General features: G+C 31.4%; 2 protein-coding genes across 2 annotated transcripts; both read right to left on the bottom strand.

The window, feature by feature from the left end:
- Positions 1-253: 253 nt before the first annotated feature.
- On the bottom strand, positions 254-4,951 carry LOC139844641 (uncharacterized). The gene is made up of 9 exons (XM_071834873.1): positions 4,819-4,951; positions 4,297-4,424; positions 4,000-4,047; positions 3,793-3,906; positions 3,287-3,355; positions 3,127-3,177; positions 2,276-2,365; positions 1,991-2,071; positions 254-547 (listed from the first exon to the last, which is right to left on the bottom strand). Exons 1-9 carry the CDS (start codon positions 4,937-4,939, stop codon positions 485-487), a joined length of 765 nt encoding a protein of 254 aa, XP_071690974.1. The 5' UTR covers positions 4,940-4,951; the 3' UTR covers positions 254-484.
- A 1,890-nt stretch (positions 4,952-6,841) lies between these two features.
- LOC139843432 (triose phosphate/phosphate translocator, chloroplastic) lies at positions 6,842-11,822 on the bottom strand. The gene is made up of 12 exons (XM_071833511.1): positions 11,488-11,822; positions 11,336-11,404; positions 10,236-10,301; positions 9,890-9,968; positions 9,547-9,667; positions 9,329-9,424; positions 8,906-9,018; positions 8,724-8,801; positions 8,520-8,636; positions 7,977-8,076; positions 7,775-7,875; positions 6,842-7,129 (listed from the first exon to the last, which is right to left on the bottom strand). The coding sequence occupies exons 1-12, from the start codon at positions 11,739-11,741 to the stop codon at positions 7,112-7,114; spliced, it is 1,212 nt and encodes a 403-aa protein (XP_071689612.1). The 5' UTR covers positions 11,742-11,822; the 3' UTR covers positions 6,842-7,111.
- Positions 11,823-17,121: the final 5,299 nt, after the last annotated feature.

Here is a 17,121-nt window from a genome sequence, read left to right as displayed (position 1 = left end):
GCGAGTGCGCATGCGTGAACTGCACAATCAACTTGAATTTACTGCTAAAACAAATGTACATGAGAGAGACTAGTGTAATTTGTTTAGCAAGTGTCAACTGCACAATCAACTGCAATTAGTATATTTCTTTGTATTTGGTAATATTCAGCAAGTGTCAACTGCACAGTCAACTCGAATTTACAGCTAAAACAAATGTAAATGAGAAAGGCACAGTCATGAAGAGAGTTACATTCATGAAGAGAGGCACAGTCAAAATTTGAATCAATATGTAAATGAGAAAGACACCTAGTGTAATTTGTATATTTCTTTGTATTTGCTAATTCTAGCTTTTGAAAAAAGGATTGCATTCATGAAGAGAAAGGCAGTGTCAAAATTTATCACATTTATATTTATATAATAAATAATAATAAATATATGGTCCCTGCAAGGGAAGATAGTTGGTGATGGTTGGGGTCGTTTTCTTGACCACTGTATCTATTTGCTATTAAAAACCGTTGAGGAGAAATGCTCCCACACTCAAAGCTGGGAAGGTGATTAGAGCAGATGCCTGCGATATACAAATCTTATACGAGTAATAAGAATAATATGCGAGTAATCTGTTAGTTTACCAAGTTGGCTTGCATTGTAACATTTTCTTAGTCCATATTTTATAAATACTTTGTTATTAATGTATATGTTTGAATTTGTTTAATTGACAACCTTTTTATTCCTTTAAAAAAATGTTTAGGTGATTTGTATACATAATAAGAGGTACATTTTGGGCAACTTTCAAATGGTTTAACCTGTTTGACCCATTTTCCTTTTCGTTAATTTTTTCTAGACAAAATTGTTCATTTCGTCACTGTTTTTTTCACTTTTTGCCCGTTTCATCCCTATGTTTTATTTCTTGCATTTTTCATCCTTAAAAGCATTTTAAAGTCCCAAATTCATCTCTCACCCTAACAAAAGTTAAATGTTCGTTAATTATGGACCATCCTTGTAAAAATTTCATTTTCTTCTTTAACTGATGTCTTTTTTCTGTTTATCCCCTGACTCATCTTCAACCTACAAGTTCATCATCACCATCATCACCAGCTGAAGAAGTTGCTCCAGGTGTGGACCCTGCTGCATCACAGAACAATTGGGGAGAGGTTGAGCAATATTTGGGACGGTTTGATTAGAAACAGCGGGCTGCTATCCAACGGGAGAGGTCGAAAAGAATGGAAGAACAGAAAAAGATGTTTGCTGAGCGCAAGCTATGTCTTGTGTTGGATCTTGATCATACTCTTCTAAATTCAACTAAGGTAGTAAAGTAATTTTTTCTTATTTGGTATATGTATATTTTTTTCTTTTTCTTAATTTTTATGTTGCATGCTCCGAGTTTTCTGAAATTGAACGATTGCACAATGAGATGTTAAAAAAGAAAGGAGAACAAGATCGTGACAAGAGGCATAGGCATCTTTTTAAATTTCCTCGTATGTGTATGTGGACCAAACTGTGGGCTGGGATATGGAAATTCTTAAAAAGGGTTAGAATTCGATTATCATTATTAATATTTAGAACTGGAATCGTGTTTAATTCATTGTTTTCTCGATCTCAGGCTAGTAAACTATATGAGCTTCATCTTTACACAATGGGAAACAAAGTATATGCTACAGAGATGGCCAAATTGCTTGATCCAAAAGGAGTTCTATTTAATGGGCATGTTATTCCAAGGGGGCCATAGTGTTGATGGAGATCAGTTATTACAAGGATGGTCCATACTTAACGGACATCAACTTTCGTTAGGGTGATGGATGAATTTGAGACTTTAAAATGCATTTAAGGATGAAAAATGCAGGAAACAAAACATAGGGATGAAACGGGCAAAAAGTAAGAAACACGGGGACGAAATTCGCAATTTTGTCTTTTTTCTATTTGACCCATTTCGCCAGCTAGAGATAAAAGTAAATGAATCAAAAGTTGGAACTTTCATTTCTAGAAACAAAAGAACAGAGCAATGTCGTCTTACCACAAAAAAGACAACTTCTTTGTTAGCAAAAGCAGCAGTATATTTCCATTTTTGCATTTCTTTCTTGACAAACTTTTGCAACTGCATAGGAAACACAATCGTCAATATCTTATTGGCACAACTCATTCATATTAAGTTGTTTTAATATGATATGACGTTAATATGAAGCACTTTGCAGAAATTAAAAATTGCAGTCATTGTATGATAGACAATGTTGGTAAATAAGTTAAAAGGTGAAATTATGTTAGGTTAATAGGTGGCGGTTGGGAGGAAGAGAGATGGTACCTGGTGATGATTCTGTTTTACTGCTGACCAAGTTTTTTCAATTATTTTCCAATAGTCATCAAGAAGATATCCGAATTTGTTATTGACAAACTACAAAAAAACAGTGCAACACATAGTTATAAAAATAAGGAATTTATTCTCTGTGCGTTGCAACGGGATCATTAAATTTACATTTTTGGCGTAATTAAATTTTATGATTATTATTTGTTTGACAATTTTTTGTGAAGTTAGACGTTATTATAATTGAAGTGCTCAACTTAGATAATACTCCTTTTAAATCAAATAGCAAACAAATAGTCAATAAAATATTAAATTAAAATATACGTTTATGATAATACAGTTCTAAAACCATACACTTTTGGATTTACATAAATTTAGAGTGTAATCGTATATGAACATTGTTACACCAAATTTGACACAAATTAGATGATGAATAGTGTCACATTAAATACTTATACAAATTTAATGACAAAGTTGAAAACGTCAACCTGGGTTCAGGTAAAAAAGAGGTAGTTCTTTGGTACGTGTTCAAGAGGGCCAAGGACAAACAAAATCTTAACTATTATATTAGTGTGACAAGAATAATTAGGAAGATTATATTTTGTAAATAAATTCATTAATTTACCAATAAAATAATGTAAGAGGTTTAACGCATTAAAATACAGAGAGTGACATTTAGCCTATTTAACAAATTTCATTGTGAGGTAAAGTTTTTTTCTATCCTTTTAACTCTTTAGAGATCAAACATAACCTAAATTGACTCATTGATAAGCAATAAGAGTAATGATATGAACGAAGCATTTTGTAAGGCAACCAACAAAACAACGTATAGAAGAAGAATGTGTTCGTACCTTCAGAAAGGGGCACCTGCTAACTATCCTTTTAAGATCTTTTAATCCTATCTGTAATGAAAAAGTAGAGTTAAAGCTATATCATAAGTTTAGGACAACGCATATTATTCACCTATAAATGACAGCATACATAGGAATAAAACTATGAAAGAAAATATACTTCTGCAATTACAAGAGCCTGCTCAAGATGTTGAATTTGAATCCACTGTTCAGTCACAACTCCAGCCATCTGTGTGTATAAGCATAACATAAAGAGAAATTATATTCGATGATTTTAGTTTGTCCAGTACGATTAACAAACTTATAATATCTTTTGAGAAATGATATAGAAGGTTTAATGCTTTAAGTTACACTTTCGCGGACTTTCAACCCGTTAATCGACCCATGAATAAGTGAACTGAATCAACCACCTCAAAATATAAATCTTAACAAACTGAAGTGTAAACTCTTTTCGTAGAAGAATTGTCGAACCACTGATTCTAGCTAGATTGATGACCTCAAAAGTTTTATTTTCTTGAAAAAATCCACTTATATACAATATTTGGAATCCTCATTGCAAATACATATCAGCTTATAAATAGTAAAAAGTTCTTAAAATCGTAAGAGTAATACAACTCGCATATGATTAAAGATGGTTTCTTTTAGCCCAAATAAGAAATCACTGACCATTTCAACCCTTGATTTGGTTATTTCAAGCCTTTCCTCAGCATCTTGAGCTTTGGATTCCAAGTTGTGAAGCTCAAAATTGTTTCTTCTTGCAGTAGTCCAAAGAAGCCGAACCTGATGAAAGAGAGTTATATCTTGCTTGTTTTATCTGTTGCAAGATAATTAAATGGAAAATAAAATAAAGAAAAACATTCAATAGTAATGAACCTCTTCTTCCAGCTGATTAAACGTTTCATATGCAGATGATGATTTATTCTACAACCAGAGGAAGCAAATGTTAATGCATAAACTTAGCATCTAGCTTTTTTCTAAGTGCCCAAATTGTTCCCAGGTACTAATGTTTTTTATAAGTTTCATAAAAATATCGAGCGATATATCACCAGTTGAGAATTCAAAGCTTTATCTCATAAAAGAAAGCAAAGAATGCATATCGAATTTCTACTTTTTAAATATAAATCAATAATGAAAATGTGAAAGTGAAAGAACAAATAAACAAAGTATCACCTTCTTTATTAGCAAAACAGACTGCAGACGATCAACTTCACTCGTCATCTCCTCAACCAGCTTCTCACTTTCTTTGATATACTTATTTTTCGTATCTACTACCGATACGCTTTTAGCAAGGATAGATTCTATCCACAAACACAAAAAAATCAATATTCTATATTCAACCTAAATGGTTTAACAAAACCTTTTCTGCCCAATCAATCTTAGAAACATTTTTATTTTATTTTTTTGAAAAAATAAATAATAAATTTTGAAAATGCATACATCCTTGTTACAATCGAAATTTTATTTCTTTTTAAAACCCTAGCAATTGAATGAATACAAATATAACTATAGTAGTTCTACCAATTTTAAGTATTAACTAATAAATGCTTATATTAGATTTTGTAAAGTCGAAGTACATCGTTAAATTTACACTATTAAATTACTAACATTTAACTCAACTGATGAAATCGATAACTTGATGCAAATTACAATTCAGACACATTATATTACGCAGTTGATCTAAAAAGAAGTTACCTAATTGAAGCACCTTCAGCTCAGCATCTCGAATTTCATCAATTAGGGTTACAGCCGTTGATCTAAAGATAAATGAAAGATAAATTAACAAAACGGCGGGAGCAGCTAAAATAATCGCCATAATTGCTCTGAATTCACTCGAATAGAAGTCCTACAGTCAACTGTCTGACTATTTTTATTTTGAAATACGGAGTACGTCAGTTAAGTTACATTAAGGTCCTCGTAAAATGATTGTGTAGCGTATTGGTCCCTGTAGCTCGTTGTTGATTATATTTACGGACAAAACTCGTAGCTAAGCGTTTTAAAGTTTATGGTAAAATTGTGAAAACGTGAGGATAAAAGGCAGCGGATCTTTTTGTTCATCGTTCCACGCCTGCATTTGTCCCACAAACGCTCCAAAAAGGTCTGTTAACATTATAGCATCACAATTGATATGTTGAGACTTCAAACGAGAACTTTGTGTTTTCTTTCAAAAAAAAAAAGTAAATTATTAAAAGAACCAAATATTAAAATGTGTTACAATTGACTCGGACATATGTCTAATTGATGATTTTACGATCTTTTGAAGCAAATGTTAAACCAGAACCTATTGCACAACCAATGTTAACATTGACTAATACACCAACAAACATTAGACAAACCACCACAAATCAATTACATCCGGTTACAAGTTTACAGTTTTTCTATGAACGAAGACGCCTATTGAGCGAGCGAACACGTGCGAACCATACCAATCGAGATCCCCAATATCCTAACACCTTCATAGTCAACCTCGAACCACAACGAAGATTCAAAAAGAGATGACAAACCATCGGACACCAAATCTAATTTTTCGAACTGGAGGTCATCTAACTATCTTGGAAAATTGAAAATAACACAATCTTTACACAAAGCAGAAAGCTACGAGCCTAAGGAAAGCAGGTCGGAAAAACGAGTGTCCCCGCCGAAAAATGCCAAGAACTAATAAATGCAAAAACACTCTTGAAACCCAAAGTCATAACTATATAAGAAAGCTTTACTATAAAAAGTTATCCAAAAAGGCGAGTAGTTGCCCCGTCGGATTGGAATCGGTACAGAGGCAAGACCACCGTATAAGGATTTCATCAAGTAAAGAAGCAACTGAGGTGACAAAGTGACTGACAACCAGGACTAGGGTTCAAGGTTTTCAGGGACCTAATTTTTTTAAATATATAGACATAATTGGATATTCGAGAAACATGGTAATTATGGAAACACAACTAAAGCAGTGAACAAGAAGCATAACAGGCCCAAAAGCAACAATCAAATGTCTCAAAAAAGAAGAAATCAAAGTTAACTAGCATTCTGGCAAGGCTCAAAAGGCCTATATTTTAAAATACTAATATTATTCATTAGAGAGACTAAGGGTCTTTTTCAAATAGCTTATATTATTCGTTACGACCTAAAGACCTTTTTTTCCACCTCGTTCTAGGTACTTAAATTATCGAGAACGGGCATGTTGAGACTCGTACTCTCAAATTGGGGTCAACTGGGTCAAACTTTCAAGTCAAATGGGTATTGAGAAAAAATTAGGCCTAACAATGTAAAAAAAAGGTCTAATAGGTTCCACCAACCTAATGGGTCCTATACAAAAGGCAAATGAACAGGTCAAGTGGGTATGAAATCCTAAATCTCAAGAAATATGGATAGGTCTAATGTGTCTTGTGAATGGGTCGAGCATAAAGATCATAACAAGTTTCATCCGTCGAACGTAATCATAAGTGTAAAAATCAAATGTTAAATGTAAACGTAAAACATAAATATAAACGTAAAACGTAATCATAAATGTTATAATCATTGTAAAAGTATATAACCCTCTTGGACCCATTTGACCAATTTGACCTATCACCCGTTTCAACCTGTTACTGAACCCTACCCAACCTGACCCATATGGAACCATTTGATCAATTTCAACCCAAATCCGTTTTTACCCGTTACCCAAACCGATCCCACCTGACGCGTTTGTCAGGTATAGACATAAATAAGTATTGAGTGACAAACGATGAGATCAGGAAGAAAATGGCATTATCAGCAAGTAACCAACACACGACAACATAAACTCATCTAAACTCAAGATAGTTGAAATCATATATAGAGATAGAATGATACATTATTAAAGTCAAATGAGAGTCTGAGCTTGTTTATTCTCATAGACGAAAAAAACCAAAGAACAAATTCACAGTTGTAGCAAATTTGCTACGTCTTGATACAATAGTGTTAAAGTAATATAGTTGCATTTCTTCCCTTCTGCGTGCGCACTTTGCCATTTTCAACCTCAAGCCGATTTAAGATTCTGCCCAAAATGAATAGTTAAGTAAGCAGCAAAACTAAAAGAAATAAACTAACAAGTGTACATAGCGATCAAACTCGTGCATGTAAATGATCTAAAACCCTTTATACCTATATACTAATTCCCAAATTTGGCTACTATTCACTTCCTATTCATCGAAAGCGACACATTTTGTGCTTTAATGACTTGTACGTTGTGCAGAAGGAAGTTGTACCCACAAGGAGTACTGCACTATTCATCTGCAGTTTTCTAAATTGTCTCATTCTCCCCTAAAATTTTTACTAAGGGATTGCATAGGGACGTTGGCCCGTTTTTTTTTTAACCTAATTTTCTTCAAAAAAAACAAGACGATAAAGACTTTTTTTCCCCTTTTTTTTCCTTCCAATTTTTCCTACACTTTCGCCAACGACGACTCCATCACATTGCCCAAAAATGCCTACAAAACGGCGTGGCAACGCGCGCCCCCCAAACACTAGTTAACACTAATTCATCATTTACTCATTTACACATTATTTATTAACCTCCAACACAACTGTGTCAAAGTTGCATGTCTTGACCCATTACGTAACCCAACGATCTGCCCATTTCACCCCATTTTGGAAAGATTGCAGTGTCTATGAAATGGAAGGGTTGTTGTGTTTAACTAACCCGTTTTTCTTCTTCGATCTTGGCCTTGATGAGGGAGTACATTGCCACTCCAGCAATTGCAATGGATGTACCAATGGCTGTTTGAGTTGAAATCTTGTTGCCTGTATAAGCCACATACTTTGAGTAACTTTTGCTGGTAAAAAAAAAAAAAAAAAAAAAAAACTAAACACATGACGAACTCTATCTGACGAGAGTGGCTTACCGAAGATAACGATTGAGAAACCAATCACAAACACTCTTTTTAACACATTCCCGACTGCATGAGTAAGAGGTGCCACCCTTTCAAGTGTGTTGGTTGCAAGCTGAAAACCCATAACAAGAAAACATAACCAGAAGCAGATCGATCCCTTTTTGGGCCTAAAGTGAACTTCTAAAATGAGACATTTCAATATTATCAAATTGTCTATTTTCTAATGCATAATTTTCAAACTTACATTCTCCATTCACATATGTAGAAATGTCTTTAATCGGAAATGAAATTGTTTTAAAATCCATTTCCTTTAATTTTCAAAGCCAGCGAGTCATATTAAGTGTTCTATATGATCTTAAAAAAAATACATTGTTATCTTGCTTGGAAATTCTTGTGAACACTACTCTTTCTAACAAATACACAAAATTGTATAGTTCATGAAATATAGTGTTTCTCAATATAAAGCTATTTCCATAATAGCAGGTGTTGATATTTCATTTTCCAAATTTCTAGAACTTGTCAAATATAGAATGTGTTGTTTGTATTGTGTAATACCTGATTGTAGAGGTGATAGAACATTCCGACCCAAAAGAGATCAGAAACGAACTTAGTCATGCCCACTTTAGCAATAGCATCACTAAACCCGTGGTTTAAGAGTTTTGGTCCTTCCAACTGTTGAAAGATAAAGAAAACGGGATAATAAATATTAGGTTTCACGATCATTTCGAGTTTAACTTAAAAGGATAGAATTGTACTCACAATTATAGCAGGCGGTAAACAAAAAAGGAGAGCAATAATGGAAATGTAGGCGTACAAGTTGGTACTATCCATATCAGTCTGCAAACCATGACAACTGTTAAATAACACGCCAAAGTTTTTAACTTTAAGTTACTAAATGTGATGAAAGACCATATAATATTAGTATAGATATAGATGACAACCATAGCTTTCTTTGAGTATATACTCCTGTACGTAAAGGATATATTGGAAATCATGGCACTGATAAATCCAAGCCAGTTGAATGATAACTCAGTTAACGAAGCCATTGATACACCTGCATTTATACTTGATTTCAGCTTTTGGTAATACAAATTTGCCTTCTAATTATATCTAATTCAAATACGATAACATCAATTCCCCTAGTCCCATGAATATCCATTTGAGAAAGGCATATAGTTTTAAGATGGGCTGACTTTTAATTGAGTCTTTAAGATACTCTCCAGTTAAATAATAGTTTCCTGATTTTAATATGTAACAATTTTTTGGAATTTTCATGGGTTTGAAGGGGTGTGTCAACAGGCATTATTTATTTTTATTTTTTTAAAACGGCAAACATAACCACTTTTGAAAGGATAAGAGCGTACCAAGAACAACGGGAGCCAAAGAAAGCCATAAAGTTAAGGGTATCGACTGTCCAAGAACGAATTGAGAAGCAGCAGCATTAAAAAATGGCTCCAGGGCTGAGAACAAGAAATAAACGAATCAATAAAAACGATTCATCTTTCAGTCTAGTACTAGGTTTATAATTTTTCAATTTTTGTTCATGTCTAAAGAATTTTATCATGTGTGGTTACTTAGCTACCTTTGATTGTGTGGGTGAATGAGACAGCAACAGCTGCAAACGACACATTACTGGTCACATGGCCAAGAGCATGACAAAACGCCACAGGAATTAGCAGCTTCAGAAGGTTCGAGTCCATCGGCTTCAGAAGAAAAACAACAACACGTCAGAAGGCCAATTTAAAGTTATACTTTTTTATATTGTCATAAAATTTTCTCAATGAACCTTTCAGTGAAAGAAATATTTAAAAAGATACACAGATACTGTAGGAAATTTTGCAAGATGGGTGACCATAGAATAAACATTTTTTTATAGTTTATAAAGCACTTATGTTAGCATGACTATGAGGAAATTCACTACTCACAGCGCGTTTAGGTAGACCAACAGTCCAGCTACCAAGACAATAAACCACTCCAACAGCCAAATGTATGACTGAGACGAAACTGCATAAACATACACAACAGTATGGCCTTCATAACTTGTTATTGCCAATGGGGCTTTGCCTCATTGGTCACCATGTTAACATGGTGTTCGAGGAGACCAGGGTTCGAGTCTCGGGGGGGGGGGATTTTCGTGAATTAACTTCGTGAGCTAACCACTAACATTGCCTTTCAAAAAAAAAAAAAAAAAAAAAAAAAAAAAAAAAAAAAAAAAAAACTTGTTATTGCATAGCATTTTCGTTTATAACGCTAAAAAGTTGATTAACTTACTAGGGATAAGGGAAGTAGTTGTAGATCTTCTTGTTAAGGATGTTGAAGATGACATTCAGAAAGTACCTTCATAACAAAAGACAATATTCATCATTATCAGAGAAAATTGCACTCTTTATATCCTTTCTGTTCACATGTTAAGGTTAGGTGCCATCTATAATAAGTATTGGAATATATACTGATAACAATATCTATTTTTTAGTAAACAATGTTTGATTTAAAAACTAGATAAAATTTGTGATGAAAACAATGTACAGCACTGGAAAGTGTTGAGAGAAGAATTCTCCACTCACTTTGACATATTAAATAAATTGTTACCCCAATTATTTAATATTAATATCACTTTCATAATGAATGAATGCTATAAAAACTTTTAAAACTACATAAAATATTACTATAATTCCTATTCCTATAATATATAAAATATAAATATATATAGTTCAAATTACTAACTGATGCAACTTAAAGCGATAAATCATTTTTTGTCGCTTCTGTATGGACTCATCTTACTCAAAATGCATATCATCAACATTTTTTAAAAATGTAGTTTTAAGAACCAACCATAGCAAGATGCTAGAGAAGAATTACAAAGAGAACTCATCCAAGAATACCAATTTAGGTTTTCCCAACCACCTTACAAATCAGTTGAACTTAATATACAATGTTTTTTTCGTTAATATTCATAGGTCCATTTAATTTGGCATAATTATTTAAATTTATATATAAAAACGATCCTTTAACATAAAAGATGAACTTACATTAACTTTATTATTATAATAATGATGTTTCATCCAATAATAATAATTGTAACTGTAGTTTGACAATACTAATACGTAGTATTATTGTATTGAAAAATTATTTAGCAATGAAACTTTAACTACATAGTTATTATTATGTAGGAGTCAGTTTTGTATTGCTTATAAAGTTATTTATTCTATAGGTATAATAAATAGATAATAAATAGATTCTATGGCACTTTTAGCCATAAATTAAGTTCATTGTATTGTATATTCATGTATCGAAAAGAAAAAAAATTAATTAATATTATTTTAAAATTTAAATCTAAATTTTGGCATGTATAGTTAATATTAGCTTCTTACCACATGAAGAAGAAAAAACCAGTAACTAGAAACGGATACTTAGCCAAAAAGCCAGCCGGAGCAGCATCACTACCAACCAAAAGTCAAAAAAATTCAGTCAGTCAGTCAACATTAATCAAAGTCAAAATTAAATTGAAGTAGTACACAATTACCCGGCGGAATCACCAGTAGCTGCAAGACACGGTTTAAGAGCATCACGTTTAGTAACCGTCGGTACTGGAGACGAGTAATCTAGGTTTAATAAACTCGGACGAAGCTGTCTTCCGCAAACGACGTTACCACCGCCGTTAGTGTTGATTCTCGCCGGAAATGAGACGGCGACGGTGGTGAGTCTGGCTGATGGTTTGATGATCAGTTTAGGAATGCCGGAGAGTGTGGTGGACCCGGACAGGACTCGAGACTCCATTGTTGTTTTTTGTTTTTTTATGATTTATTTAAATTAAGTTAATATAGAGAGAAAAATATATGGAGGGAATGGAGTGAGAATGGTGGTGAAATGTCAGGGTGTTATCCTGTACCTGGTGAGGTGTACCAATCACCTGTGCTTTTCTCCACCGTTATGTCCATACACTCCATCTATTCAATATTTGACCCCATCGTAATTTAGCCATTTAGGTATTAACTATTAACTAAGCCCATTAACTAACTAACTAACTAATTTTGCATTGTTTTACACTTTGTAAATGATTAAGGTAGAAGGTTTTTCTTGTTTAAGCTACTTATAGAGCAAATATTTACATTTTTATGTAAGTGATTTAAGTAGGTTAACCCGTGACAACTTTTTAATCATATTTTTATCAAGATGTGTCGCTTTAAATTTTGAATCCGAAACATCTTAGATTAATATTAGAATTTCAACGATTAAACCATCTTGTGACGGTTATTAATTTACGGTGTGTAACCAAATTACATAGTGGTTTAAAAATTAACATGTTAGCCAAATTACATTGAATACTAAAATATAAAGTTACATCCACACGCTAAAAATGAACTTTGAATGTAGAGAAACAAATTCATTTGTTGAAGAGTAGATGAATGATCATTAGTGAGACTGTGAGAGTAAATATTATCTTGGTAAACACATAATTAATTATTTGATATTATATTGTAATGCTTAACACTTACCATAAGCATGAGACTTTGCAACCTCATAGGTGTAAAAAATTGGTTTGTTTGAATAAAAAGAAACTTATACAATAGATTTCAAAACCTAACATAAGATTATAAGAATCTATTTTACTAGTCCAAATGTATATGATGGTGCAAATAATGAAAAGGTTGACCAATGAAAGAAATGAAATCAACGGTGGATATGAGTTAGGGAGTAGGATAGTAATGGTGAGGTTGATTGAATGAAGTTTATATAAGATGTATTGTGTGATAGAGAAATGGAAGTATAGATAAAGAAAGAGATATTGTTAGAATTACCTTATCTCAAGTGAGAGGCTAAGAGCCAAACAAATGTATTGGGTCACCCATTTGCGTTATATTATGTTCACACCATCATCCTCAAAATACCCATGACTTAAAATGACCAATATATTGATTCAATTCAATTCACATGTCACAACCTGTGTTTTTTTGGCCTTTTAAGTTTTTTTGTGTACTGTTTGGTTTTGATGTACAACAAATGTACAAGTATGACCAATTGTGCATTACCTCACTGTACCCCGGCTATCCGGATATTCGGTGAATATGAAAAGTCAAGGATTCAATTCTCGAGGGGAGTTTTTTCAATGCGGTTTTCTCCCAACACGTGTCATGGATATAATCGGGTGGGTCACCCGTCAGTAACTCCTAACTCGTTGTTCAAAAAAATACTAATAACTGATTTTATGTCATTGACCATAGATTTTTTACAGTGATTGTTAAATGACATATATGTAGATTCTAGTTAGAAATTTAGTAGATTTAGTCATTAAAATAAAAATTATCTGATTATTAATATTAATTTTACTTTTCTGGATTTATGTTTATAATATGGATGTTTGACAATTTTGTGTTGCGTTTTTCTAATTTATAACCTACGTACTTAACTAATATATATATATATATATATATATATATATATATATATATATATATATATATATATATATATATATATATATATATATATATAGCTAAGGATAGGTATATCTATCAAACTTTTATAGTGTATATCTTTATAAGTTTAGTTTGTACAATCAGATATTTATTAAGTTGTGAACATATAGCCCTCCTTAATTGATCCGGTTCCAATTAAGGATGTCACTGTTTGTGACAACCCAGAAATTTCCGAGTTAATTTAAACAAAAACTTTATATGATTTCATTAAACTTCAACTGTTACTGACGATTCACGAATAACCGGTTATAAAAAGATAGGTAAATATATATGTGTATGTATATATATCATTTACGGTCATTATTATTATTATTATCAGTATTATTACTATTATTATAATTATTATTAATAATAATTATCATTATCATTAATATAATTACTAATATATTATTAATATTATAAGTATTATCACTTTTTCTAAAAAGTGATAAGATTTTTATAAATATCATTATTATTAATAAAACTTATTATTAATAGTATTATTATTATTATTATCCATAGTATTATTAACATTTATAATCATTATTATTAATTATAATTAAAATTATCATCTTTATTATTAATATTGTCATATTAATATTATTATCATTATTATTTATCATTAATAATATTATTATTATTAATTATTATTATTATTATTAGTATAATATTATTATCAACATAATTATAAATTAATAATATTAATTAAATATTAATAAAGGAGATAAAAACCTAATTTGATCACGATCTGTTTAATTTTTTTTTATCTAATCGTGCAAACTATACAACAAAATCAGTTGAGTCAGATACAACTAGAATCAATCAAGTATCTTAATCAGTTTAATTTTTTTTATTTATTTTATATAATTTGTATTTCCTGATTGATTACTGCACGATCACATTTAGCTATAAAACCATCCATTTGTTATCTGCTATTTTCACAGTCATTCAATTCTCAATCTCCACTATCAAATACAACTATCCACTGATATAAAATTCGTAATTAAAAACAAGAAATTGTAAAGGCAGAAGTCGATATGCCCTGTTCATGAACATTTTAATCAAAAGCTTGAAATCAAATCGCATTTAAAAATCTATAATTGCAGAGTTGTTAGGAATAATCCACTCAATCTATCTGCAAAATCCTAGGTCCTAATTCCTCGTAATGAGTTCTAATTTCGAAGTCAAAGTTTCTATTTCAAAAGTCAAATAATCCGTTCTTGGTGAAATTCGATCTCTATTCGTTGTTTCTGGTTAAATTGATGATTTGAATAGTTTCTAGGATGGATTTGCAACTTATTTCGTGTAGGAATCGTGAGCTGAAATAATCTTAAAATCGAAATCAAGGTTCGAGTTTGCAACGTGTTCAACAGGCTGCTGTTGCAGTTTTTTTTATTTATTTATTTCCTTTTTCTGGTAATTAAAATTCCCACATTTGATTTCTTCTGTTTTATTTTCAAAATTAAACACATTATATGGTCTGGTTGTTAATTCGATTTTTACCCCTGGTCGATTGTTGAATTAGAGAAGAAGAAGAAAGAAACACAGAAACGATTTGAATAAATAAAAGTTTGGCATTAAATCAGAAAAGCTGAAGCAGAGGGACAGTTAAGGGGTGTTTCGGGTTAGCGATAGGTCACGGGTTCGAGCCCTGCCTTGGGCATTTCTTTTTGATAAACTTCTAAAGGTAGTTTCTTTATCAAGTTTTTATTTTATTTATTAATGTTATTATTATTAGCATTATAATTATTATCATTATTATTATTATGATTTTAATCATTATTATTATTACTAGTACTATAACTATTATTATTATTACTAATAAAAATTATCAAGTATTATTAACATAACTAAAATTAACAATTTCAATTACTATTATTATTGTTACTACTAAAAATATTATTACTAGTATTATTAGTAGTGTTATTATTGTATTATTATTATCATTTTAAATATTATTATCATTATTATGATTAGAATTATTATTATTATTATTTTGAAAACAATACAAATTGTTGTTATTATCATTTTACCACTAGTATCATTATTGTTATCATTATTAATATTATTATTGTTATAATTATTATTACTATCAGTATTTTTATTACTCTTATAATCAAATACAACTTTTGATTATCAATATTAATATTATTTTACTAAATAGATATTATGTATATAAAAACGTATTTACGATTAATATTACATATAAGTATGTATTAACCATATTATCAATTTTATACGAATATTCATATATAACAAATTAGATATTTTTTAAAACAAACTAAATATATATTAATATAATTCTATAAATATTTATCATTTTAAATACATATACACAAATTTAAATATATATAATATATAATATAAGTTATAATATGTGAAATTGTTTAATTACGATTATACGTTTTAATATATATAAAACTGATATAGGTTCGTGAATCCAAGGACAACCCTGTACTTGTTCAAGTGTTATCATACGCATATCATACAAACTATCGTATCGTGAGTTCATCTGCTCCCTTTTTATATATTTTTGGGCTGAGAATACATGCGCAACTTTTATAACTGTTTTACACGTATCAACTATTAAACTGTGATATGTTGGGCTTTGACCAGTAAGTCCCCAACCGACAAGTATAAACGATAACTTGTACGGGGCAAACTTGAAAGTCTAGTCTAAATATCAGTACCAACTATTAAACTGTGATATGTTGGGCTATGACCAGCAAGTCCCCAACTGACAAGTATAAACGATAACTTGTACGGGGTAAACTTGAAAGTCTAGTCTAAATATCAGTACCAACTGTTAAACTATGCTATACCCGGCTATGTCCGACTAAGTCCCTACAGTGATATTTTTAATTGCTGCGGCATTCTTAATTATTGGGGATAGGCCTATCGGGAGTAACGTCCCCGATACATTTGACTAAGTCTTTGTATTACTCAATAATGAAATTAAACCGACAAGGACAGAACAACTTATCACGGGGCAAACTTGAACTTTTAGTCTAAATATCACGCACTGGCATAACTTTTGGATCTGCGAGATCTACTTTATTAAATCTTGTGGTCTATATCTATTACTTAAATCATTATTTATGACAAACCTATGAACTCACTCAACCTCGTGTTGACTTTTTTAAGCATGTTTATTCTCAGGTACTTAAATATTGCTTCTGCTGTATATCTACTGCTTTAATGATGATTGCTTGCTATGCTTGGAGTCTTCATTACATATCATATCAATTAAAGACATATTTATCTTCCGCTGTAAAACTCAACAAAATGTCTCATGTAGAGTCGTTCTCGTTTATACAACTGTGATTTGATATAATTAGTCACAATTACCCCAGGCCCTATTTGGGGGTGTGACAGATTGGTATCAGAGCAGGTTGTTGTAGAGAACCAGGATTTGCATTTTATGTGTGCCTTATACAATTAGGTACCTTAGCAATGTAGGACTACAACTTTCCCTGACCATAGTGCCTTTAATTGTTGCCTTTAACTGTTAAATGCTACACTATGCCTTAGAAACTATCCTTATTAAATTCTTTAATGTTTCTTAGAATGCCGAGCCAATCTGAGAACTCTATCTACTCTCCAATTATGCCACCACATTCAAATGCGACACCTATTGATTCTGCTGACTCTGGCTCTAATCATTCACCGGTATACAAACCAACGAGTACTTCTGAATGGGA

Source organism: Rutidosis leptorrhynchoides, chromosome 4, assembly GCF_046630445.1.
Source record: "Rutidosis leptorrhynchoides isolate AG116_Rl617_1_P2 chromosome 4, CSIRO_AGI_Rlap_v1, whole genome shotgun sequence".
Classification (NCBI taxonomy): domain Eukaryota; kingdom Viridiplantae; phylum Streptophyta; class Magnoliopsida; order Asterales; family Asteraceae; genus Rutidosis; species Rutidosis leptorrhynchoides.
This window is presented reverse-complemented; position numbering and strand designations above follow the sequence as displayed.